At 42.9% G+C, this 26,336-nt stretch overlaps 1 protein-coding gene across 1 annotated transcript; it reads right to left on the reverse strand.

The window, feature by feature from the left end:
• Positions 1-265: 265 nt before the first annotated feature.
• On the reverse strand, positions 266-24,605 carry tcta (T cell leukemia translocation altered). The gene is made up of 3 exons (XM_072472955.1): positions 24,211-24,605; positions 7,429-7,483; positions 266-1,345 (listed from the first exon to the last, which is right to left on the reverse strand). The coding sequence occupies exons 1-3, from the start codon at positions 24,425-24,427 to the stop codon at positions 1,168-1,170; spliced, it is 450 nt and encodes a 149-aa protein (XP_072329056.1). The 5' UTR covers positions 24,428-24,605; the 3' UTR covers positions 266-1,167.
• Positions 24,606-26,336: the final 1,731 nt, after the last annotated feature.

Here is a 26,336-nt window from a genome sequence, read left to right on the forward strand (position 1 = left end):
CAATAAGTCTCACTCCTTACTACAGCTCACTAATCCAGTCAAACCACCTACATAGCCAGCATCCAGTGGGGTAAGCCCATCAGAAACAAATGATCAAGCCCCTGATGGAAGTAGGAGCTTGATGTTCTAGATCATTTACACTAGCTTGTCTTTTTTATGTTGGAGGTGATTAGAGTCATTGTAATTTGTAAGTGGTGTGATTTGGCATTTTAGTAAACTGCGCAGGTAGTGACCTTCAGTAACAGAAGAATCTAGTACAAAGTCATTTTTTGTTTCTGCATCTCCTTTAATACAGTTTAAAAACTTAATCAAATACAGTCCCTCCCAAAACAAAATTAAGGCTAAATATACATATATACACCCATACAGCAGTTCTTCCAATGTACAGCAGTCAAGAAAACCTTTCCATTTCCAAACATAAATATAAGTTAATCAACTGCAGGGGCACAAGTTTACAGAGGTTGTCCAATTTATGGATTACAGTGATTTACAAAATGGTACTGTTTAAGTACAAAACATTTCTATTAGAAAAATGTATTTCAGTAGAATATACATTACTTCAGTACAATCAACCCAGGCTCTGCGAGACTTGAAATCAACTTTTGGCATACTGCTGTCCAAATCCAAAGTTCTATTATTTTTACTGTATTAGAGTGAGGGTGTAGCAATGTTACAGTACAAAAAGGACACTAAAACAAATAAATTATCCTTGCGTTTGTGTAAAATGTTACATTATAAGACTGTGACAAAACATGGCTCTTTGTGCCTTAAATCCAAAGGGCGCATTTTTTATTTGTTTCTTTTTAAACATTTTTTAGAGTACCCAATTATTTTTTCCAATGAAGGGGCAATTTAGCATGGCCAATCCACCTACCCTGCACATCTTTGGGTTGTGGGGGTCAGACCCACGCAGACACGGGAAGAATGTATAAACTCCACACTGACAGTGACCCGGTGCCAGGGTCGAGCCCGGGTCTTCGGCGCCGTAAGACAGCAGTGCTAACCACTGCACCACCGTCCCGCCCCGCCATTTCTGTTTCAGCCATTTTTGTGACCAATGTTTACTGAGGTGCATCTGCAAAGTGTTGGCAGTGGGAAAAGACCCCCAAAAACCTATGCAATATGGTAGCACAATAATCACAATAACACACGCAGGCATTGGGTGATTTATCTTGCCTCTGCTGCGTAGGATATTGACAAGCAGAGGCCAAGTACTTCCAGAGTGGAGAGGTATATATCTGCACAGAGCTGGTGAGCTGGTATCCAGTTTAACAAAGGCTTTGATAAAAGTGCAAACAAACATGTTAACCTCTTGGGCCTGTTGAGATGCATAGCTAAAAGGAACCTAGGAAAGGAGGGAGAGGAAATGAAAAAACAAGATATCTATGTGGTGGTGGAGTGCTTTCCTGTATCAACGGAATAATAGGACAGAATAACACAAGTTTCATCTCAGTTAGTGGGAGCTTTACAAAGCCCTCTGGAGCGGGGAAGGGGAGGGGGTGGTTGTTATGTTGTTGACTGCCATCCTGAGGAAAATGCAAGTGAGAGAACAATAGGTAAGGACAGGATAAGGCATGATGGTTAGGCCATTCTCTCCCCCACTCCGATTTCTGTGAGGATTAGCACTCACCAACCTCACTCTGGCAAAATACCAGGTGCTGCTGATGGCCAAACACAGCATTAGTCATCATTTTCAGGGTAGAAAAAGCACGAAAGAAATTAGAAAAAGATTTTAAAAAGGGAGTAGGAAAAAGGAAACAAAATACCTTCACAATACTAGGCAATAAAAATCTCTCCCTGCTTTCACCACACCTAATTGCTATGACATAGAACAAGGGTGTGTACGTCTTCTGCTGGTGGTATGTTTACCATAAACAGACACTCAGTTCTTGGATGTCAATGGAGGCACAGAATCCAGGTCCTTTAATATTGGCAGATGCTAGCATTGGAACCCAGCAGGTTCAGAAAATAGAAGAAATTATCTTAGTACCATTTCCCAAATTATCTTTTAAACTCGGAAATGAAGCACTTATATTCTACCGAAAGCTGGTTGTTGTCAAACACATCAATTTAAGGATACCAAAGGTCTTTGAATCAAGAAATGGCTATTTGTACATGCACCTATATGCACAGAACTTCAATAAAGGCCTGGATATGGACCTTGGAGTTTCACACGTTCAGACAGCAGAAAGAAGGGATTCCACATGTCCTCTTTGGGATTTAATAATGCACATGCACTTAATTAGTGACACTGTAAAAGTACTCCGGTTTAGAATCATAGAATTTACAGTACAGAAGGAGGCCATGCACAGACCTTGGAAAGAGCACTCAACTTAAGCCCACTCCTCCACCCTATCCCCATAACCCAACCTAACCTTTTGGACACAAAGGGGCAATTTAGTATGGCCAATCCACCTAACCTGCACATCTTTGGACTGTGGGAGGAAACCGGAGCACCCGGAGGAAACCCATGCAGATACGGGGAGAAAGTGCAAACTCCACACAATCACCTGAATTGAACCTGACTCCCTGGAGCTGTGAGGCAGTGGTGCTAACCACTGTGCCACCTATATATGTGAAAGAGGGAATAAATTAAGTTGGAGTATAATTAATTGACAAGACTCCCATAAATATTTATATATTTCAAAATCTCCATTGGAATGATCAACCTCCTCCTGAATAATGATCATTTTCCTGAATGCTGAGCTATCGGGTAAACTTAGAATCAAACCATATTGCTTCCTTTTCCTGGATCTTATTGGAAAGAAGGTAGCACAATACAATTGCAATTATAATGTAAAAAATGCCAAGGCTCATACTGAGCACCATGAAATTAAACATTTAGGCAGCATGGTGGCGCAGTGGTTAGCACTGCTGTCTCACGGTGCCGAGGTCCCAGGTTGGATCCCGGCTCTGGGTCACTGTCTCATGTGGAGTTTGCACATTCTCCCCTTGTTTGCGTCGGTTTCACCCCCACAACACAAAGATGTGCAGGGTAGGTGGATTGGCCACGCTAAATTGCCCCTTAATTGGAAAAAATGAATTGGGTCCTCTAAATGTAATTTTTTTAAAAGAAATTAAAAATTAAATTTTGGTATCTTGTATTTGCTGTTGGATATTTTAACTAACAATTCTTTCCAGCAACATGTAAGCAGAAGTTGCCTGTATACATCCCAAACTTCAATCCTTATTTCGACAGACTGGTTTAAACACAAAGCTGAATCTCTTAGCATACTTCATTAGCTGCGCTCAACCTGGATAAGCTTTTGTTTGGACGAAAGTTTGAATTTTCCTTCAAGAATTTTTGTTTTGAAAATATACAATTTACCATGACTGCCAAGAAACATGTTCTAAAAACACAGTATTGCATTACCCCAATTGGACGGATTTGGATACCCACTCTGGTGCAAGGTAACCGTATTATTCTGTTATACTGCCACATAACAGCATTTTGTGTCACAATTTCCGTAATCGTTTTATGAAGCCCGGTAGAAAAGTGTGACAACTGGAGACAGATTGCCAAAAACAGAAAAATGTAAACTGCAACCTGTGATTGAAGTGGAAACACAGAGATCAAGATTAATGGTGATTAACAGTCCACCAACACCTATCTATTTAGGCTAGGACAATTTTCTTAATTATCACTCCTAACTGATTTTTAAAAAATGAATGAAAGTTAATTGTAGTTGTGGATTCCTATTCCTGATTATCCACATAAAGTTGAGCATTTCTCAATGTAGAATACTGTGGACTTCTAGCAGTTCAGGCTCTCGCTGTATTCAAGATAGGTTACTTTCATGGCACACCTGTCTCACAGACACTATAAAGTTAATATCACCCAGAGAATGCTAAACCTGGTAGTCAAGTGCATGAAAATCTAGTCAGCTGATTGGGAAGTGTTACATTAAACCTTGGGGAAGAGGGTGAGTTGATCCAAGGTCTCATCGAATCCAATTCCTGAACCGGCTGTCAAAATGTTTGACAAACCCAAGCTAATGGTTTATCTCCTTCTGGGAAAGCAATGTTGACTGTCACCAAATTGGAGTAGAGTTTCAGTTTGGGTTCCAAACAGGCCCAATATTGGTGATGCTCCTCGCACAGTGCTCCCAATGTGGCGGTTAGGAGGCTCAAAAGACCTCCTTCCTGGTTTGGATCTCAGGTAAGGATAAACTTTTGGGGATAAGGAAGGGAAAACAGGACTAGGTAAAATGCTCTTTCAGAGAGCCAGCACACATGATGGGCCAAATGGCCTCCTTCTGCACTGTGAAGATTTTGTGATTCAGTGACATTCTGTCAGTAAACCATGGCTAACAAACAGAGGGTCCACTTCAGCTCACTGGTTTACTGTGGCAAAAAAAATCTGAATGGCAAGTAAAATGTGCTGCCTTTGATGACCAATGGGAAGGACGTGTGATTGGCAGTGAAACAGGCCAGCAGTGGGCTACACTACATCATTTTTGTAAGACTCAATGGTGCATTCCTGCTTCTCCTGGTCCACTACACTATTTTAAAAATTACATTTTTGGAAAGGGCTTCCTTAAGAATAATCAGTTAGGCTCCCCAAAGCATAGACAAATAGAATTAGTGCACTGTGGGAGCTCTGCTTCATTTCTCTTTGAAAGCTGCGTTCTACAACAGGCGTGGGATCCTGATTTGAATGTGTAAACTACCTCCCACTTGTTTTAGGTCATTGTGCAAGCACTTATTTAATGGCATGCCTGCGGAGTTGACTCAAGGCAGTAAAATGGGTGCACAAGATGCACTGCCAACAGCTAGTCGTCTGATTTTCAGGTGAGAAACAGGTCGCCACCAGTTGAAAGTTTTCCCCAAAATCTTTCCTGACGGCAAGATCAAGATTAGTAATTTAGCTCACAGGGGAGGTTCCCAACATGAACCCACAATTCTACTATCATGGCACATCATATTGGCATACTAATGTGCTACGCAATAATTATGAACACCAAGTAAAATTTGTTCCTGAATTTATCAATTTAATTATTTAAATTGAAATTCAAGCTGTAGATTACCATCAGGTTATAGGCCATTAGCTTCACTCAGTACGTAAGGTTGCTAAAAAATGCTCCCTGCTGGGAGCGTCATAGGGACGCTGAACAACTGCCTCAGGCAACAACGTTTTACTTTATTTAATTCCCTCAAAGGTCAGTCCAACTTCCTATTAATGATGCTGAGGTTAAACTTTGCTGACCAGATCTAGACACAAACAAATTTGGGTCCGGCCAATATTTGCAAGTACACAGATGACAAAGTATAAAGCAAAATATGTGGGATATCAAAATCTGAAACTGCTCTGTTTTACAAGTTAATCCTTAACAATACCCTTCAGATCTACAAACTGTCCTGTTGCACTTTGGCATCAGTTTGGAAGCAGTTTGATGGCCTTTAAGGATTAGCATACAACCATTCTACCTAAATGGTCTGGATTGGAGTTTTCCAATCCAAATTAGCACACCCTTGACAAGTTGCTATTGGACAACATTGTGACATGAGGAACAGTCGATTAAACACTTGCGAGTTCTTTGATAATCTATTGCTGGGCTCATAATGACACCCACTACCACTTCTCAAGGGCAATTAGGGATGGACAATAAATGCTGGACTAGCCAGCGAAGCCCACACCCCATTTGAAAACAAACTTGAATTTACTCTTGTCCACCAGAATCGGATTGATTCTTTTTCTCCTTCAGATAAAATCCATTTTCAACTACTGCTCTGAATCCCAAGGAGTCCTGAGGAGCCCAGCACATCTCGGTTCAAATCAGCTACTGGTAATTTAATTACTGGTACTTTATAACCAACACGCGTGCCAATATAAACGTCCCCAGATACTCGGCAAAGCCAAAGAATATTAAAAAGTAAAAACAAATTAATGGGCACTAAGTCACAATGGCACATTTCAAGTTATCAGGCAGCAACACTCGAAACTTTGAAGAGTCTAGCATCCAACACCAGTTCAAACATTCCGAGTTCACAACAACTTTACTCCACACAGCAAATCACCGCATGTCTCGGCTGCAGACTTCACACATTTTCGTCACTCACTCTCTGTGACTTTTAATTGACTCGCCGCTGGCATTTTCCCTGCAGGAATAAATAAAAATATTTTAGGAGTTAAAATTGGTAGAATTTCATTAGACAATTGCATTATTTAAAAAAGTGTAATAAGTCACTGCTTCTTCTCTCAAGTTTCTACTTTCAGCCTTCTTTCCTGAAGTAGAACCACGGTTCCACCATCCAAATTCCCCACAGAGACATTTTTAAAGAGTGACCAGGAACAGAAATCCTGCCCAATTTTTCTCTCCTCAATTGAATTACACTACAACTATTTGTTGCAGTCCCCACTGCAGCTTAGTCTGCACCAGTTACCTCATGACATATCAAGGAGCAAACCTTGGAGTGTCTTGATTTATGTCACTCAATAATGCTACCCTTGTATTTATCAAAAGTGTCAATAAGGATGGAGTGGGGTTTGGGTGAGCAAAAGGGACTGCTGCAGTTGCAAGCAGTGAAAATCTTTATGAAAGACAGAGGTCAAAAAATTGCTGAAGAAAGCAAATCAAAACATGAGATCATTGCTCCACTGATGGTTCATTGGTAACTTTGCTACTTAGCTTGGAACTGCACTACAAAGAGCTTGCAGATTTCACATTCATTCATTTGTTTGTGTTAATCTCAGATGGTGAAATTACAACTGGCCTCATCATTTCTGGGGTAGAGTGGGGAGAGTAAAGCCACTCCTGATGCTGTCAAGTGACCCTGCTGCACAGTGCATCTGCATTTGCTGGGAGTGTAACATGATCAGGCATCATTATGCATGCTCTTTTATCCAATTACCTGTATACTCACTAAACAAAGAATGCCAATTTAGATGAAATACTGGAAGACTGGTTGCACTTGTGGAACAGTAACCCATCAAGTCTAGGGGAGAACTCTGCCAATGGCCATCACTTAAAATAGAGTACCACTGAGCAAAGTCCATGATTCAATCTCTAGACTCTGTCCAATTGGATGATTTCAACTTGAGAGTTAGTAGAGGCAATACAATTGGGCTTAGCTTTACTGGTTTGGAAGGGAGATAAAATAAATCAATGAGGGTTCACATTTGTGACTATTTTCCAGACGCCCACAATGTGCCCCTGAGGAGCTCAAGTGCTTAAAATAGACCCTCATAGAAGAAGACATCTTTAATAAAGTTCCTGAATGCACTAGCATCTTCAGGCTAGCTGGTCTACTTTACGTGTGTACCTAGGTAGAAATTCTGAAGGAACATATTAGGATCTTTAAGAAAATTAGCTTTTCGTTTAATGCAAAAATTGCACATTAGTTATTTTGTAAAAATGTCCATCTAATCAGCATTTTATAATGCACGATGTATTGCATCTCCAATTGTTTCATTAAAAGGAAACATACCAACTAGTAAAGTTTGAAGAGCCATCTGGAGTGCCTCCATTTTGACCTCCGCTACCTGGAAAATAAACTCAAATTCAAACAGCTTGTTCCACCACACAAAGAAAAAAAAATTCACAACTCCCGTTTTATGTGGTTGGAATGCACAAGAGCATCTCCAGGGGCCTCTCATACAATTTCCCTCTTCCATTCACTTTACAGGGAGATACTTTATTCCCAGAAGAAAAAGTCATTCACAGGATGCAGGTATCACCTGCAAGGCCAGCAATATTGCCCAACTCTATATAACTGAAATGGCCTTGCAAACCATTCCGAGTACAATACAGAGTCAACCAGATTGCTGTGGATTTGGAATCACACATAAGCCAAACTGAGTAAGGACGACAGATTTCCTTCGCTAAAGGACATTAGTGAGCCACTTCAAATAAGACTTCATTCTATTACTTCTGCGGTCACCATTACTGGGACTAGCTTAATGATGAGGCAAAGAAGGAAAGAAAAGGACGCAAATCCTGCACTCTGGATCCCACTAGCTTGCTGGATGTACTGCCCCATGTGTCCAAAGATTCTGGGTTGAGAATTAGCCTGTTTACTTTAAGACCCATGGCAAAAACTTATGACCCTAAGTAGATGTCATCCTCATATCGAGGGATAGCAAATAATGACTTGTGGAAAAGAGGAATAAAACATACAAAAGAAATACAAAATTATCATGTTCAGAAGTTTGGAGAATATTCTCAATTATGTTTATGTATCTAATGAACTATTTCACAAACAAAATAAATCAGTAATGGGTCAATAACAATATCCTGTGATATTTCTCATTCTTTACTTTATTAACAATTCGTGGTGTGTATAGCAAAAATTTTACTTCTAACAGTTACGTTCCGATTCATTCATGCACATACATCTTTGAAGGTGCCAGGATATTTTGAGAGAGTAATTTTTAAAAATAAATTTGGAGTACCCTATTCTTTTTTTTCCAATTAAGGGGCAATTAGTGTGGCCAATTCACCGACTCTGCACATCTTTTTGGGTTGTAGGGGTAAGACCCACGCAGACACGGGGAGAATATGCAAGCTTCACATGGACAGTGACCCAGGACTGGGATCGAACCTGGGTACTCGGCGCCGTGAGGCAACAGTGCTAACCACTGTGCCGCCCCTTTTCTTTTTAAAGAGTAGTGAGCAAATCATACAGGACCTTGGGTTTTATAAATAGGCATGATGTGGAGCAGTGCTCCGAAAGCTAGTGATTTGAAACAAACCTGTTGGACTTTAACCTGGTGTTGTAAGACTTCTTACTTTATAAATAGGAGGTATCGAGTACAAAAGCAGGGAATTTATGCTGAACTTTTATAAAGCTCTATCTCACAGCAAGAGTACTGTATCCAGTTCTACTTGCCAGAAGGTGCAGAGGACGATTCACCAAAATTAATCCAGGGATGAGGGAATTTAGCAACAAATTTAGAATCAAGAAGCAGTCTATTGTTCTCCTTGGAACAAAACAAGACTGAGAGGTATAAAGACTATGAAAGGTTCAGACTGGACAGATGAAGAAAAGCTGTGCCCATCGGCTGTAGATAAAAAGGAAACAGATTTAAGGGTTTGGGCAAAATAATGGGGGGGTGGTGGGTGGAGGAAAGAAGAGTGAGGTAGAACTTTTCCTTTTATGCAGCAAATGATAATTGCTTCATATTCCAAATGGATATTGATGACACCAAGCTGTACCTCTCTATCACCTTGACCCCTCCACTGCTTGTACCATCAGACTGCTTCTCTGACATCCAGTCTTGGGTTATCCACAATTTGCTCCGACAAACATTGGGAAGACACTGATTCCATTCCTCTCCCCACCTTCTCCGATTATATTACTTCCCCACTCCCTGAACACTTTCCCCATTTTCCCACTACTTTGTGGCATCACAGCATGCATCAGACAATGTGACCAATATATTAGTTAACCAAGGCATTCAGTGTCAACAATTATCACACAAAAGCCAATGAGATGAATTATTGGTGGAGGTAAGGGAAAACGTTGGCATGGACAACATTCCGCTCTTCTTCGAATAATGCCACAGGATCGTTTACCATCCAGCCTGAACCAACAGAACAGAACAACATGGTAAAATGCGATCTGTAATATGCCAAGTATCAGCCTTGGTTATGAAGACAAACACTGGTCTATACTACATAACTCTAAAAGGTTCCAGGGCAGCACGGTGGCGCAGTGGATTAGCCCTGCTGCCTCACGGCGCCAAGGTCCCAGGTTCGATCCTGGCTCTGGGTCACTGTCCGTGTGGAGTTTGCACATTCTCCCCGTGTGTGCGTGGGTTTCGCCCCCACAACCCAAAGATGTGCAGGCTAGGTAGATTGGCCACGCTAAATTGCCCCTTAATTGGAAAAAATGAATTGCGTACTCAAAATTTATTTTTTTAAACTCTAAAAGGTTCCAGATTACTTTATTCTACACTGGATCCCTAATAGTTTCTGAGCACTTTTAGTGGTCTGTTAAATTAAAACGAAAAAAACTTATGAAATATTACAACATTACTATCCAGTCCCTATGTATGTCACAATCAATTCTGTGAACATCATTGATATTACACCATCTGAGACGGGTTCAATGACATACTGATAAGAAAAGTGAAAATTTAACTTTATGTTATACATTCCAAATGTTTGGCAATGAGTTTTGATTAGTAGCTGCTTTTGTTTATAGAGAAAGGCAAGGGAATCTAATGCTGATGACTGAAATATTGCTGCCAAAGTTCAATCTTGCTTTGCAAGTCAACATAATGTCCCAAAGTTCGTTACAGCTAATTAATTACTTTTTAAAGTATAGTCACTATTAAGCACATTGGAACACAAGTAGGTGGCTCAGCCCCTCAAGTTTGATCTACCATTCGATTAGATCATGGCCGATCTGTACTTGAACTTATATTAACCTTCACCCTTTGCTCTACTTACTCAACAAAAAACTATTTATCTCAGTCTCGAAAGAGACGATTGGCCCAGCATCCCCAGCCTTCTTTTTAGCAAGATTTGGGGGAGGAAAGAGTTGGTCGGTAAAGAGAATAAGTGCTTGAGATTTCTATTATCTACCTTGTGAAGAACTGCTTCCGATTTAATTCTTACATGATCCAAACTCAAAGCCCTGGATACCCCAACCTGAGGAAATATTTGATTCAGTTCTTCTGATCAATTGTATTTTGTACAAAAGGGGCAGCCACAAATCTGTGGTAGCCACACATCTGTGGTAGCCACACATCTGTGGCAGCATTACTAGCCTAAGCCATATTAAGTATTATAATGTATCTATTCTCTCAATACAATATTCATAGCTATAGATCCCAGAGGTACATTACAGAACACATTTACCACATAATTAATGGGAACAATCTGAATCATAGTTACACAGTGAGAGTTTCAAATTTAGCCTCAGTTCATCCTTCCCACTTCTCACATAATTCACAAAATCACAATTACAGAGCAAGAGATGGCCATTTGGTCCATTGTGTCTGCGATGGCTCTCCAAAGAATTCACCTAGTGCCACTCTCTGCCTTCTCCTCATGGCCCTACACCTTCTTTCTTTTCAGATTATAATCTTGAATGTTTTGATTGAACCTGTCCCCATCATACTCTCGGGCAGAGCATTCCAGATCTTAACCACTTGCGGTGTGAAAATGTTTTTTCCCGCGTCGCCATTACTTTTTTTGCCAAGTATTTTAAATTTGCGCCCTCTTGTTCTTGATCCTTCCACTAATGGGAACAGTTTTCGCTATCTACTCTGTTCAAACCCCTCATGATTTTTAATAATTGCTCACCCTTTCCTCACTATACAGAGTTCAGTGTTGTTTCATGTTTCAACCAACATCAATCCAATACTCACAAACTAGTCAAAGCAACTGCATTGTCCCCTTCCTACATTTAACTGTAATCAGTCCAATGAGGCCTGAACTGAGTTAGCTGATCGCCACCAAGGCAGCACTGGGGATACTGTGTTTAGCACATCTGCTTTTGCTTTGGGGGTAAACTACAAGGAATTTATAGAGCTCCACTACTGATTATTCAGTGGCCTTAAATTGCAACAGGAATTACACACCTCGCATTTTTATAGTGCCTTCAAGAGTAGAATGCCCCACAGCACTCTTTTTTATATTTAATTTTTCCAATAAAGGGGCAATTTAGCCAGGCTAAACCACCTACCCTGCACATCTTTGCGTTGTGGGGGTGAGACCCATGCAGACGGGGAGAATGTGCAAACTCCACACGGACAGTGACCCGGGGCCGGGATCGAACCTGGGTCCTCGGTGCCGGGAGGCAGCAGAGCTAACCATTGCACCACCGTGCTGCCCGCCATAGCACTTCTAAGGAATGGTTGTCCGATCAATTTGATACCAGCCACAAAAGGAGTCATTAGAGCAAATAGCCAAAGGTTTTGTCAGAGAGATCGGTTTTGAGGAACATAAGAACTAGGAGAAGGAGTAGGCCATCTGGCCCCTCGAGCCTGCTCCACCATTCAATGAGATCATGGCTGATCTTTTGTGGACTCAGCTCCACTTTCCGGCCCGAACACCATAACCCTTAATTCTTCAAAAAACTATTGATCTTTATCTTAAAAACATTTAATGAAGGAGCCTCTACTGCTTCACTGGGCAAGGAATTCCATAGATTCACAACCCTTTGGTGAAGAAGTTTCTCCTAAACTCAGTCCTAAATCTACTTCCCCTTATTTTGAGGCTATGCCCCCTAGTTCTGCTTTCACCCGCCAGTGGAAACAACCTGCCCGCATCTATCCTGTCTATTCCCTTCATAATCTTATATGTTTCTATAAGATCCCCCCTCATCCTTCTACATTCCAACGAGTACAGTCCCAGTCTACTCAACCTCTCCTCATAATCCAACCCCTTCAGCTCTGGGATTAACCTAGTGAATCTCCTCTGCACACCCTCCAGTGCCAGTACGTCCTTTCTCAAGTAAGGAGACCAAAACTGAACACAATACTCCAGGTGTGGTCTCACTAACACCTTATACAATTGCAGCAGAGCCTCTCTAGTCTTAAACTCCATCCCTCTAGCAATGAAGGACAAAATTCCATTTGCCTTCTTAATCACCTGTTGCACCTGTAAACCAACTTTTTGTGACTCATGCACTAGCACACCCAGGTCTCTCTGCACAGCAGCATGTTTTAATATTTTATCATTTAAATAATGATCCCTTTTGCTGTTATTCCTACCAAAATGGATAACCTCACATTTGTCAACATTGTATTCCATCTGCCAGACCCTAGCCCATTCACTTAGCCTATCCAAATCCCTCTGCAGACTTCCAGTATCCTCTGCACTTTTTGCTTTACCACTTATCTTAGTGTCGTCTGCAAACTTGGACACATTGCCCTTGGTCCCCAACTCCAAATCATCTATGTAAATTGTGAACAGTTGTGGGCCTAACACTGATCCCTGAGGGACACCACTAGCTACTGATTGCCAACCAGAGAAACACCCATTAATCCCCACTCTTTGCTTTCTATTAATTAATCAATCCTCTATCCATGCTACTACTTTCCCCTTAATGCCATGCATCTTTATCTTATGCAGCAACCTTTTGTGTGGCACCTTGTCAAAGGCTTTCTGGAAATCCAGATATACCACATCCATTGGCTCCCCGTTATCTACCACACTGTTAATGTCCTCACAAAATTCCACTAAATAAGTTAGGCATGACCTGCCCTTTATGAACCCATGCTGCGTCTGCCCAATGGGACAATTTCAATCCGATGCCTCGCTATTTCTTCCTTGATGATAGATTCGACCATCTTCCCTACTACCGAAGTTAAGATAACTGGCCTATAATTACCCACTTTCTGCCTACCTTCTTTTTTTAATCAGTGGTGTCACGTTTGCTAATTTCCAATCCGCCGGGACCACCCCAGAGTCTAGTGAATTTTGGTAAATTATCACTAGTGCATTTGTAATTTCCCTAGCCATCTCTTTTAGCACTCTGGGATGCATTCCATAAGGGACAGGAGACTTGTCTACGTTTAGCCCCATTAGCTTGCCCATCACTACCTCCTTGGTGATAACAATCCTCTCAAGGTCCTCACCTGTCATAGCCTCATTTCCATCAGTCACTGGCATGTTATTTGTGTCTTCCACTGTGAAGACCGACCCAAAAAACCTGTTCAGTTCCTCAGCCATTTCCTCATCTCCCATTATTAAATCTCCCCTCTCATCCTCTAAAGGACCAATATTTACCGTAGCCAGTCTTTTTGTTTTATGTATTTGTAGAAACTTTTACTATCTGTTTTTATATTCTGAGCACGTTTACTCTCATAATCTATCTTACTCTTCTTTATAGCTTTTTTAGTAGCTTTCTGTTGCCCCCTAAAGATTTCCCAGTCCTCTAGTCTCCCACTGATCTTTGCTACTTTGTATGTTTTTTCCTTCAATTTGATACTCTCCCTTATTTCTTTAGATATCCACGGTCGATTTTCCCTCTTTTTACCGTCCTTCCTTTTTGTTGGTATAAACCTTTGCTGAGCACTGTGAAAAATCACTTGGGAAGGTTCTCCACTGTTCCTCAACTGTTTCACCATAAAGTCTTTGCTCCCAGTCTACCTTAGCTAGTTCTTCTCACATCCCATTGTAATTTCCTTTGCTTAAGTACAAAATACTAGTGCTTGATTTTACCTTCTCACCCTCCATCTGTATTTTAAATTCCACCATATTGTGATCGCTCTTCCGAGAGGATCCCTAACTATGAGATCCTGAATCAATCCTGTCTCATTACACAGGACCAGATCTAGGACCGCTTGTTCCCTTGTAGGTTCCATTACATACTGTTCTCGGAAATTATCGCGGATACATTCTATAAACTGCTCCTCAAGGCTGCCTTGACCGACCTGGTTAAACCAATCGTCATGTAGATTAAAATCCCCCATGATAACTGCTGTACCATTTCTACATGCATCAGTTATTTCTTTGTTTATTGCCTGCCCCACCATAATGTTACTATTTGGTGGCCTATAGATTACTCCTATCAGTGACTTTTTCGCCTTACTATTCCTGATTTCCACCTAAATGGATTCAACCTTATCCTCCATAGCACCGATGTCATCCCTTACTGTTGCCCGGATGTCATCCTTAAATAACAGAGCTACACCACCTCCCTTACCATCCACTGTCCTTCCGAAAAGTTTGATACCCTCGGATATTTAACTCCCAGTCGTGACCATCCTTTAACCATGTTTCAGTAATGGCCACTAAATCATAGTCATTCACGATGATTTGCGCCATCAACTCATTTACCTTATTCCGAATACTACGAGCATTCAGGTAAAGTACACTTATGTTGGCTTTTTTTTTACCTCTGTTCTGAATCTTAACACCTCGATCAGTAACCTCTCCTAAGTTATATTTCCTCTTAACCTTTCTCCTAATTTTCCTTGACATTGAACCCATATCTTCATGTAACAACCTGCCGCGTCGCTTACCATTAATGTTTTCACTTCCCGTTTTATTTCTTTTAGTATTCCTGGTCCTATTCACTGAGCTCCCCTCAGTCACTGTACCTTGTACTGTTGCCCTTTTTGATTTTTGACTATGGCTTCTCTGCCTTACACTTTCCTCCTTACTGCCTTTTATTTCTGTCCCTGTTTTACTACCTTCCAACTTCCTGCATCAGTTCCCATCCCCCTGCCAAATTAGTTTAAACTCTCCCCAACAGCTCTAGCAAACACCCCCCCTAGGACATCGGTTCCAGTCCTGCCCAGGTGCAGACCGTCCGGTTTGTACTGGTCCCACCTCCCCCAGAACCGGTTCCAATATCCCAGGAATTTGAATCCCTCCCTGTTGCACCATCTCGCGAGCCACGCATTCATCCTCTCTATCCTGACATTCCTACTCTGACTAGCTCGTGGCACCAGTAGCAATCCTGAGATTACTACCTTTGAGGTCCTACTTTTTAGTTTAACTCCTAGCTCCCTAAATTCAGCTTGTAGGACCTTGTCCCGTTGTTTACCTATATCGTTGGTGCCTATGTGCACCACGACAGCTGGCTGTTCACCCTCCCCCCCCAGAATGTCCTGCAGCCGCTCCGAGACATCCTTGACCCTTGCACCAGGGAGGCAACATACCATCCTGGAGTCTCGATTGCGTCCGCAGAACCGCCTGTCTATTCCCCTTACAATTGAGTCCCCTATCACTATAGCCCTGCCATTCGTCTTTCTGCCCAGCTGCGCAGCAGAGCCAGCCATGCTGCCATGAACCTGGCTGCTGCTACCTTCCCCTGGTGAGCCATCTCCCTCAACAGTATCCAAAGCAGTATATCGGTTTTGCAGGGAGATGACCGCAGAGGACACCTGCACTGCCTTCCTACTCTTGCTCTGTATTTTGGTCACCCATTTTCTATCTCCCTCAGTACCTTTCACCTGCGGTGTGACCAACTCGCTAAACGTGCTATCCACAACGTCCTCAGCATCGCGGATGCTCCAAAGTGAGTCCATCCGCAGCTCCAGAGCCGTCAAGCGGTCTAACAGGAGCTGCAACTGGACACACTTCTTGCACGTGAAGGAGCCAGGGACAGTGGACGTGTCCCTGAGCTCCCACATCGCACACGAGGAGCATGACACGGGTCTGAGATCTCCTGCCATGCCTTAAACCTTCGGTTAACTTCAACAACTACAATTTCAACAAAAAAATAACAAAGAAAAAATAAATATACCAATGAAAAGAAACAGAAAAACAGAAACACTACTTACCAGTCACTTACCAGGGATAAAAAGCATTTCCTCCCCACCCAGCTTCGAATTCCCACCTAGATTCAAATTCCCAAACTCACTCTTAGCTGTGTCTCACTCCTGGCTCTGTCTTCTCTGGGAGAACTCACTGGGAGTGAGTTTACAAGTTTCTCTTTTTAAACTGTCCTGAATTGACTCCCCTCCCCCACCTGCTTTTAGATCACGGTAGATTTAAGTGACTGACACTTAACTGCCAACCAGTTATGTGAGTGGGTGGGGCAGCCCTTGTTAACCCACACTGCACAATACTAGCTTAATTTAAATTAATTTAAACTCCTGAAATTTAAAAGGAGCTGCTTTACTGATTTAATTCAATTCCCACCTAGATTCAAATTCCCAAACTCACTCTTAGCTGTGTCTCACTCCTGGCTCTGTCTTCTCTGGCTCACTGGGAGAACTCAGGAGCATCTTAAAGGAGAGAGAGACAGATAGACTGAGGGAGCAAATTACAGAGTTTAGGCCCGGGTAACTGAAAGCCTACCACCAATGGCAGAGGCCAGAATTGGAGGAGCACAACAGATTTTCGAGGAGAATCTGCAAACAAGGATAAGCATTTCAAAATGTAGGTATTGATGAACCAGAAGTACGTCAACAAGCACTGGGCGTAATGGTCTTGATGCAAGTTGGATCAGAGGCAGAGTTTTGGATGAGCTGAAGATTATGGATGGTGGAAGATGGAAGCTTGGCCACAAGAGTGTTGGAATAGTTAAGTCTGGAGGTATACTTCAAAAGTACTTAGTTGCTCAAGAACCACTTTAGGATCACCTGATGTTCTGAAAGTTGTGATAGAAATTCAACATTTTCCTTTCTTTAAAATGCTCGTGTGAACATTCGTCAAGATGTGAAGCAAGCTCATTGTGATTCCCCCACAAAAGTGTAGCTAGTCAACAATCAGTCATTCTCACACATGAGGAAAGCCACATGAGTAATGAAGGATTGCGAGTGCTGATGGTACTACACCTCAGCCTGTCACCTTCAGATGAGACTGTACATGCAATTTCTTCCATAGTCCTTTTTAAGCAGTTTTCTCTGTTCCTCCTTTCCTGACGACACAGACAAATGCTGTGGTACTGGAGGCAAGGATAACTAGGCTGAAAACATTTCTAAACAATTGGTTTTAATGGCATTAAGGGACAGATTTTAGAGATAGAGATGGGAGGAAGTTTTCTTTGAACCGCTCCTGGTTCAGTTTCCTTGAAAACATAAATATAGCTGTTTTTAAGTCTCTTTTCCCTCTCTTTTCAGTTTGTGGATGCAGCTGTCTTTTGATATGTTTCTTTATCTCTCCTTGTCCTTCAGAAGTATGGAAAAGATTGATTGTTGCCCTTGCCTTGTAGCTTCTTTCATAGACACTAAGCACAAACCATTATGCATTCTGATTTTAACTAAGTTGAATTAAATTCTGCCCTTTGTCCAAGCCCATTCCTTTAACCATCCCATGTTTCCCAGGTGAGCCTAAACCTGACATGAGGTTCCATAGTCCTTATTTAACCAACAAGAGAAGATATCAAAAAGATCCAAATCTAGGGTTTCCAAGTCTGTTGTTTTAATTTTCCATAAAAGCCATTATTAAAAGTCCATAATAAGTCCACAATTTCTCAGAGGCTAAATTCCATTTTGTGTTCCACGTACATTCATTTTCCAGGAACGGATCATGGATGGAAAGCAGTGGATTTTGCCTGCTCTCTCTGCACGATCTTCTACTGTTTCTTATGACACCCTGGGCAAGTGCGTGGTCAATTCCAATCCCGGAGTCACAACACAAGTGAATTAACCAATAATTCTGATAAAAATACCCAAAGGTTTGGCCCTTGGCTGCCTACTAATTACAGTCACCAGCTTTGTAAATGTAAACACAATTATTGTTTATTTATAAGGATTATCAAGAAATAGGAAATAAATACAACTGGTTAATGACAAGCTAATACCTACTACCTACTTTAACGGTCCCACGATCCACCCACGCACGCCAGACAAACACAGAGGGATGGAAAGGGGTAAAATAAAATAAAGACAAAGGTCAAAAGATAAGTCTTTGCTTCAGATTCGGATTCTGGCCTCTTATCTTCCTGTAGAGTTGGTCGGTTCGGCCTTTGCCTTTCAGGAGAGAGTTGGTTGGTTCTGGACTTGGTTTGTACATAGATTCAGACAGTCTCTCTGCCAGTTCAGAAATACAGTCTTTCTGGAGGAAATCGAAGAGGCATCAAAACTGAAACCAAACTCAATCCTTGGAGCTTTGAAAAACATTCCAGTGGGACCAGATCCAATCAACACCTCTTACCAGGCAGAGCACAGCCTTTTGGACCAATTCATTAGCCACCAACGAAATCATTTAAGCAGAGTCTCAGCCAACCTCAGTTGGTGCCAGTCAGACTACAGCTCCAGTTTGAACCAGCACAGGATAACACAGTGATCTCTCCTACTGCTCAAATCCTCTGCTTGAATTAAAGGCACAGGCCACTTGCCTTAAAAACACATGTTCATTAATCATCCATGAGTCAAAAATTTAACAGCAAAAATAAAATAGGAAATAAAGGAATAAACAGGAAGGATCCTTACATATTATCCTGGAGAAAGGCTAAACCAGCACACCTGCCTAAGATTCTTATGGTTTAGTTACAAAGCTCCTTTGCCAACTAAGAACATAAAAAATTGGTAGACCACACGGTGCATCGAGCCTGCTCCGCCATTCAACATGATCATGGCTGATCTTGGGCTTCAACTCCATTTTCCTACCTGCTCCCCATATAATTTAATTTGCTGAGACACCAAAAATCTATCTATCCCAGCCTAAATATATTCAGCGATAGAGCATACACAGCACTCTCGGGTAGAGAATTCAAAAGATTCACAACCCTTTGAGTGAAGCACACACACAAGTCTCTTTCAACAACACCACTTATAAATTTCTCATCTTTTAAAAAATATTCTGCATTTTTGTTCTTCCGACTAAAGTGAATAACTTCACACTTTTCGATATTATACTCCATCTGCCATCTTGCTCTTCACTCTCGTAATCTGTTTATATTTCTTTGCAGAAACTATATCAGAGGGGAGCTGGAGATTCACTAAATACTCATTCATTGTGCCTAAATAGGATGAGAGAAACAGTTTCCTCTTACAAATTTGTTATTTAAATTTATGAAAAGCTTTTCTATGCTTCACTCAGCAAGTGACAGGGGTAGACAGCCTGGCTCAACTTCTCAGAGTTATGCAGATATCTCTCACTAGGTGTTACAAATGACAAAGTATTGTCTTTTCCTGGTGAGTTTTCTCTCTCTTCAATTACACCGTATTTGCTTTCTTCCGATTCACAGACTTTTTCTTCACCCATTTATTTTTGGAAGGGGAAAATAGGTGTTTGTGCAGTGTTCTTTTCTGTTTGCATGCCAAGTTTTTTATCTGATGGAGATCCTACTACATAAGCCGACAATGGTCAGTTGGGTGCTTTCAGATAATTAATGTGATAATTTATTTCATATTTGTCAGTGCTAAGCTCACAAATTGTAGACACAAAATATTACTTTCATAAGAACATAAGAACTAGGAGCAGGAGTAGGCCATCTGGCCCCTCGAGCTTGCTCCGCCATTCAATGAGATCATGGCTGATCTTTTGTGGACTCAGCTTCACTTTCTGGCCCGAACACCATAACCCTTAATCCCTTTATTCTTCAAAAAACTATCTATCTTAAAAACATTTAATGAAGGAGCCTCTACTGCTTCACTGGGCAAGGAATTCCATAGATTCACAACCCTTTGGGTGAAGAAGTTCCTCCTAAACTCAGTCCTAAATCTACTTGCCCTTATTTTGAGGCTATGCCCCCTAGTTCCTTTCAGGACCTGTGCATCTAATCAGGTTGACTCTCAGTGCACGGCTGGAAGAGTATTGCATTATTTTACAAATTAGTTCCTTTAGATTACAAATTAAAACAGTCTCCTCGTTCAGGTGTTTGAAGGAAGATCCCATGACACTGCCTTGAAGTGCAGGGAATTCTATAGGGTGCCAGTCAACATATCATAGAATTTACAGTGCAGAAGGAGGCCATTCGGCCCATCGAGTCTGCACCAGCTCTTGGAAAGAGCACCCTACCCTAGCCCACACCTCCACCCTATCCCCATAACCCAGTAACCCCACCCAACACTTAAGGGCAATTTTGGACACTAAGGGCAATTTTTAACATGGCCAGTCCACCTAACCTGCACATCTTTGGACTGTGGGAGGAAACCGGAGCACCCGGAGGAAACCCACGCACACACGGGGAGGATGTGCAGACTCCACACAGACAGTGACCCAAGCCGGAATCGAACCTGGGACCCTGGAGCTGTGAAGCAATTGTGTTATCCACAATGCTACCGTGCTGCCCAATATAACCTCAATTTACACAAACTAAACATATTACCTGCTCATTCCTCCCATTGTTATTTCAGGGATCCTGCTGTCCTCAAAATGGCTGCTGCATTTGCTTATAAAATGACTATGCTCCAAAAAAAATTAATTATGAGCATTATAAGATACCCTGAGCACATGACAATACAAATGCACTTTTAAAACTATATAATTAACCACTGGTTGGCTCAATGCTTGTGCACTAAATTCAAGATGAAAAGATCAAGATGTACAATTAAATTATAATTCCAAATACAAATATTTCTTGGAGCTTGTATGGACAAGAGCAGGGACTTTTTTTAATTCATTCACGGGATGTGGGCTTCGTTGGCTAGACAATTATCATTGTCTAACCCTAATTGCTCTTGAAAAGGTGGAACTGCCTTCTTGAACTGCTCCAGTCTATATGGTGTAGGTGGACCCACAGTGCTGTTAGGGAGGGAGTACAAGATTATGACCCAGCGACAGTGAAGGAATAGCCAATATATAGCCAAGTCAGGGTGATGAGTGGCTTGGAGGGGAACTTCCAGGCAGTGGTGTTCCCATGTATCTGTTGTCCTTGTCCTTTGGATGGTAGCGGTTTTGGGTTTGGAAGGTGCTCTCGAAGGAGACTTGGTGAGTTCCAGCAGTGCATCTTGTAGATGGTACACATGGCTGCCACTGTTCATCAGTGTTGGAGGAAGTGAATGTTTATGGAAGTGTTGTCAATCAAGCAGCTGGATGTTGTTGAGCTTAAGTATTGCTGGAGTTGCACTCATCCAGCAACAGTATACCATTACACTCATGGTGGTGGACAGGCTTTAAGGAGTCAGGAGGCGAGTTACTCACCACAGGATACCTAGCCTCTGACCTGCTCTTGTAGCCACGGTATTTATATGTCTAGTCCAGTCAGTTTCTGGTCAAGGGTAACCCCGAGGATGTTGATAGTGGGGGAGTCAGTGATGGTAAGGACATTGAATGTCATGGGGAGATGGATTCTCTCTTTTCGGAGATGGTCATTTCCTGTGAAGAGTTGCCGTGGTCCATGTAAGTATCACTGGTAGAATTAAGGAAGAGACTCTTGACAAAGTCTCTGGCAATGAAAGGAAGAAATAAAGGGCCACACACAGTTCCCGTGCGTGTCTCTTACCTCTTCCCCTTGACGGCACGAGTCGGTTGCACCGATTACTAGTTGAACATACCAGATTCCCTGTTGGGAGGAAGCTGCGTATTCCCCATCTGACACACGCTAAGGGCTAAATTAAGAGGCAGAACCAGAAGTGTAATAACCTCTGCATTACTACCTTAGCAAAATTTTCCAGAATGTGGGAGAAAATGAGGTTACCCACTTTGGTAGAAAGAAATGCAGAGAGACTAGAGAATGCTGCAGTATAGAGGGATCTTAATGGCCTCGTACATGAAACACAAAGTTAGCATGCAGATACGGGAAATAATTGGGAAGGCAAATTAAATATTGACCTATACTGCAAAGGGATTGGAGTATCAAAGTACAGAGGTCTTGCTACAATTGCACAGGGTGTTGGTGAGACAACACCTAAAGTACCATGTAGTTTTGCTCTTATTTAAGGAGCAATATATATACTCACATTGATGGCAGTTCAGAGAAGGTTCACTGGATTGATTTCTGAGATGAAGGGGTTCTCTTATGAGGAAGGTGGGCCTATTTTCATTGGAGTTTGGACGATTGAGAGGTGATCTCACTGAAACATACAATGTCACCACACTACCAAAAGGATGTGGAGGCTTTGGAGAGGGTGCAGTGGAGGTTTACCAGGATGTTATCTGGTATAGAGGGCATCAGCTATGAGGAGAGGTTGAATAAACCTGGTCTGTTACTGCTGAGGTGAGAGAGGTTAAGGGGCAAATTGATAGAAGTCTACAAAATTATTAGGGGCATGGACAGAGTGGATAGACAGAAGCTTTTTCCCAGGGTGGAGGGCTCAATTACTAGGAGGCATAGGTTTAAGGTGGGACAAAGTTTAGAGCAGTTGTGCGAGGTAAGGTTTTTTTACACAGAGGATACTGGAACTCGCTGCCAGAAGAGGTGGTGGAAGCAGGTAGGATAGTGACATATAAGGGGCGTCTTGACAAATATATGAATAGGATGAGAACAGAGGGATACGGACCCCAGAAGTGTAGAAGATTTTAGTTTAAACAGGCAGCATGTTCGGCGCAAGCTTGGAGTATTGAAGGGCCTGTTCCTGTGCTGTACTTTTCTTTGTTCTTCATTATCCAACTACATTTGTGGGAAGTGACCAGTTGTACAGAGTCTACCAATGCACTTGGGACTGAGCTCAAGTCACTATCATTTAACATTCTGAGTCCAATATGCCTCTCCTCTTGAACACGTACATTAAGCATTGTGTTTTGTCGATGTTTCCGGTCACCTGTACTTTAAAGTGCACAAGCCCTGGGCATTAATTTGCAGAGCAGTAACTTGATGCCAGGGGCGATGACTCAGATCAAGCATGGTAAAATTAGAAAATGTCCCTCATCGCCCATCCTCAACACCACCAGACATGTAATCAACTGTGATTACATGTATTCCTGGCGGGTTTGTCACATAAACTAAGAGGCAGCATGGTGGCACAGTGGTTCGCACTGCCGCCTCATAGCACCAGGGTCCCGGGTTTGATTCCGACCTCAGGTAACTGTCTGTATGGGGTTTGCCCACACTCCCAGTGTCTGAGTAGCTTTCCTCCAGTTGCTCCGGATTCCTCCCACAGTCCAAAGATGTGCCGGTTAAGCGGATTGTCCATGCTAAATTGCCCCTTAGTGTCCAAAGGTTGGGTGGGGTTCCAGGGACAAGGCGAGGGATTGGGACTAGGTAGGGTGGTCTTTCAAAGGGTCAGTGCAGACACGATGGGCTGAATAGCCTCCTTCTGCATAAGAACATAAGAACTAGGAACAGGAGTAGGCCATCTGGCCCCTCGAGCCTGCTCCGCCATTTAATGAGATCATGGCTGATATTTGTGGACTCAGATCCACTCTCCGGCCCGTACACCATATCCCCAAATCCCTTTATTCATTAGAAAGGCATCTATCTTTTTCTTAAAAACATTTAAAGAAGGAGCCTCAACTGCTTCACTGGGCAAGGAATTCCAGAGATTCACAACCCTTTGGGTGAAGAGGTTCCCCCTACACTCCGTCCTAAATCTACCTCCCCTTATTTTGAGGCTATGCCCCCTAGTTCTGCTTTCCCCGACCAATGGAAACAACCTGCCCGCATCCTGCACTGTAGGGATTTTATGATCATAACTTGCTCCCACCCTCGTCATTAGTCGGCCGACATATCCATCCTTGTGACACGCTGCCTTCCTCCGCCAATTGGAAAGCAAAAAGGCTCATTACCCAATTGGATGGTGCAATCAGCCAGCCCCTCCCTATTTTCGATATTTCTAATAATTGGTAAAGAGAAATTATCAAAGAAAGTGACATAAAAAACAATCTTCTTTTAATGGCCAGGTGATTTTTTTCTCCCCCCCTGGGGTTGCACAGAACAATATCCTGGGGATTGATGTTCAATTCCTGGAGACTCCAGGCCAATCCTGGAGGGTTAGCAACCCTTGCCCACGTAGGCGTTCACACAAACACACACCTTGCCTGTAGTACATGTCATTGACGGTGGCGCCGTAAAACTTCCAGGCCATGTGGATGGCCACCAAGCTGCCGAGCAGCCAGATCAGGAGGACTTTGAAGATGATCACCCTCATGTCGTTGCTGCTCCAGTCCTGGGCGAACTCGCCGCAGAAGGAGACGAGGCGCTCCAGGAGGAGGGAGAAGAGCCCGAGGTCCCACGTCGACGGCGCCTCCATCCCCGCTCCAGCTGCTGCATCACCCGGGAGCGGAACCTCCCCGCCTGGATCAACTCAGCGGTCCCACCGGCCGTCGGGAAGAGTTGCTTGGCGGCTGCGAGCTGAGCGCCGCGCCTCCTCCTCCTCCCTGCAGCCCGGGGCCTGGCCGCTCACTACCGCCGCCCCCAACAACCGCACATTCGCCACTTAACCCCCCCCCCCCCCCCCCGGTAAATCCACGCTCTCCTCCAACACATCATCGGGGAGTGAGGAGGACAAAGTAAAATCATTGCTATCAATATTAATTTCTGCCTGAATCTCCACACAAACGGCCGCCGCCGTCGGCGAATCTGCCGATCCGAACGGCGGGCCGGTGGCTCCCGCCCGACGGCAGCCCGGGCCGGACAACCTACAACCTGCAGTTGCCCTGGCAACGGGGACCCGCGATTCCGTCTCGTTCTCATTCGAATTCGCTGCCAAGTCTGCGGCAGACAACAGAATAATGTTCATGTTTTCCACCATTGGAAACTGTTGCACATCTCTAATGTTGCCTGTTAAAGATTTTTTTCAAAAATTAACAATTACAGCAAGACAGAGGTATAGGAAAATAAACATTCATTATCTCATCAAGTGGAAATTATTTTGTTTTAAAAAAATAAACATGGCCTATACCACACTTGTGACCGAAAGCAGCTGAGTGGCTTCTCAAGATATTGCTGGGTTTCGAGTAGTAGTGCGGCGTCCATAAACATCAGTTTCAAAAACCAGCAAAACCTGACTCATTTAAGGGTCACCCTCTGGCATTTCTATTCTTTTACATTATATTCTATTATAGAAGCATTTCTATTTATTTTTTTAAAATTTCGATTATCCAATTCATTTTTTCCAATTAAGGGGCAATTTAGCATGACCAATCCACCTACCCTGCACATCTTTTGGGTTGTGGGGGTGAAACCCACACAAACACGGAGAGATTGTGCAAACTCCACACGGACAGTGACCCAGAATCGAACCTGGGACCTCGGTGCCATGAGGCAGCAGCACTAACCACTGTGCTGCCCTGGCTGGAAGCATTTCTGATCACACATGATGTTCTGACCATCTGCAAATGTTGCTGCAGTATAAGGTTGAGCCACAGTCAAGTTTCTTTTCTTGTGGTTTCATGTCAGTAGCTGTTGTGCCAGAGGTTCCAAGAATCAGAAGGGATAAGGTTTGGGCTACTGTGAGAAGCTCCCCTCGGAGCCACTGTGAGAAGCTCAGGAGGTCCTTATGCTTCATATTTCTTGCCACTGTATCTCCCTTCTCTGGTTGTGCCATTAACTACCCCTGACTGTCCATCCACCCAGAACATTTGTTGTAGGATTACCCCTGGCTGTTGTAGCAGAAACATTTGCAATTCTGCTTCGGAGTTGGGGAAAAAGAGAAACTAGGGGTTGTGGAGATGAGCGTAATGGAAACTAGGTAATGGATGTTGGGGAATGATGGAGGATGGGGATGAGTGAGAATGGGCACTGGAGCAGAGAGAGATGGTAGGGGAAGGTGACAGAAATAAAGCAGAGAGATGAGGATTGGCGAGAAGGAGAACAGGCTTTGGGGATCACTGCATGGGGAGAGTGGGAATGGGGTTACGGCTCTAGGGTTGAATGGAGAGCAAGGAATGAAGGCTAGAGATAATGAAGGACTCGCAGTCGGTCCACAGCAGATGTTATCTCCCTGGCCCTACAATAAACACTCGAACACCTTGACAACAAGGACACCTACGTCAGACTGCTGTTCATAGACTACAGCTCCGCCTTCAACACCATTAGCCCGATAAGACTTATAACCAAACTCTGCAATCTTGGACTTGACCCTTCCCTGAGCAGCTGGATCCTTGACTTCCTCACCAACAGACCGCAATATGTCAGGATAGGTAACAGCACCTCCTCCA

Source organism: Scyliorhinus torazame, chromosome 13, assembly GCF_047496885.1.
Source record: "Scyliorhinus torazame isolate Kashiwa2021f chromosome 13, sScyTor2.1, whole genome shotgun sequence".
Classification (NCBI taxonomy): Eukaryota; Metazoa; Chordata; class Chondrichthyes; order Carcharhiniformes; family Scyliorhinidae; genus Scyliorhinus; species Scyliorhinus torazame.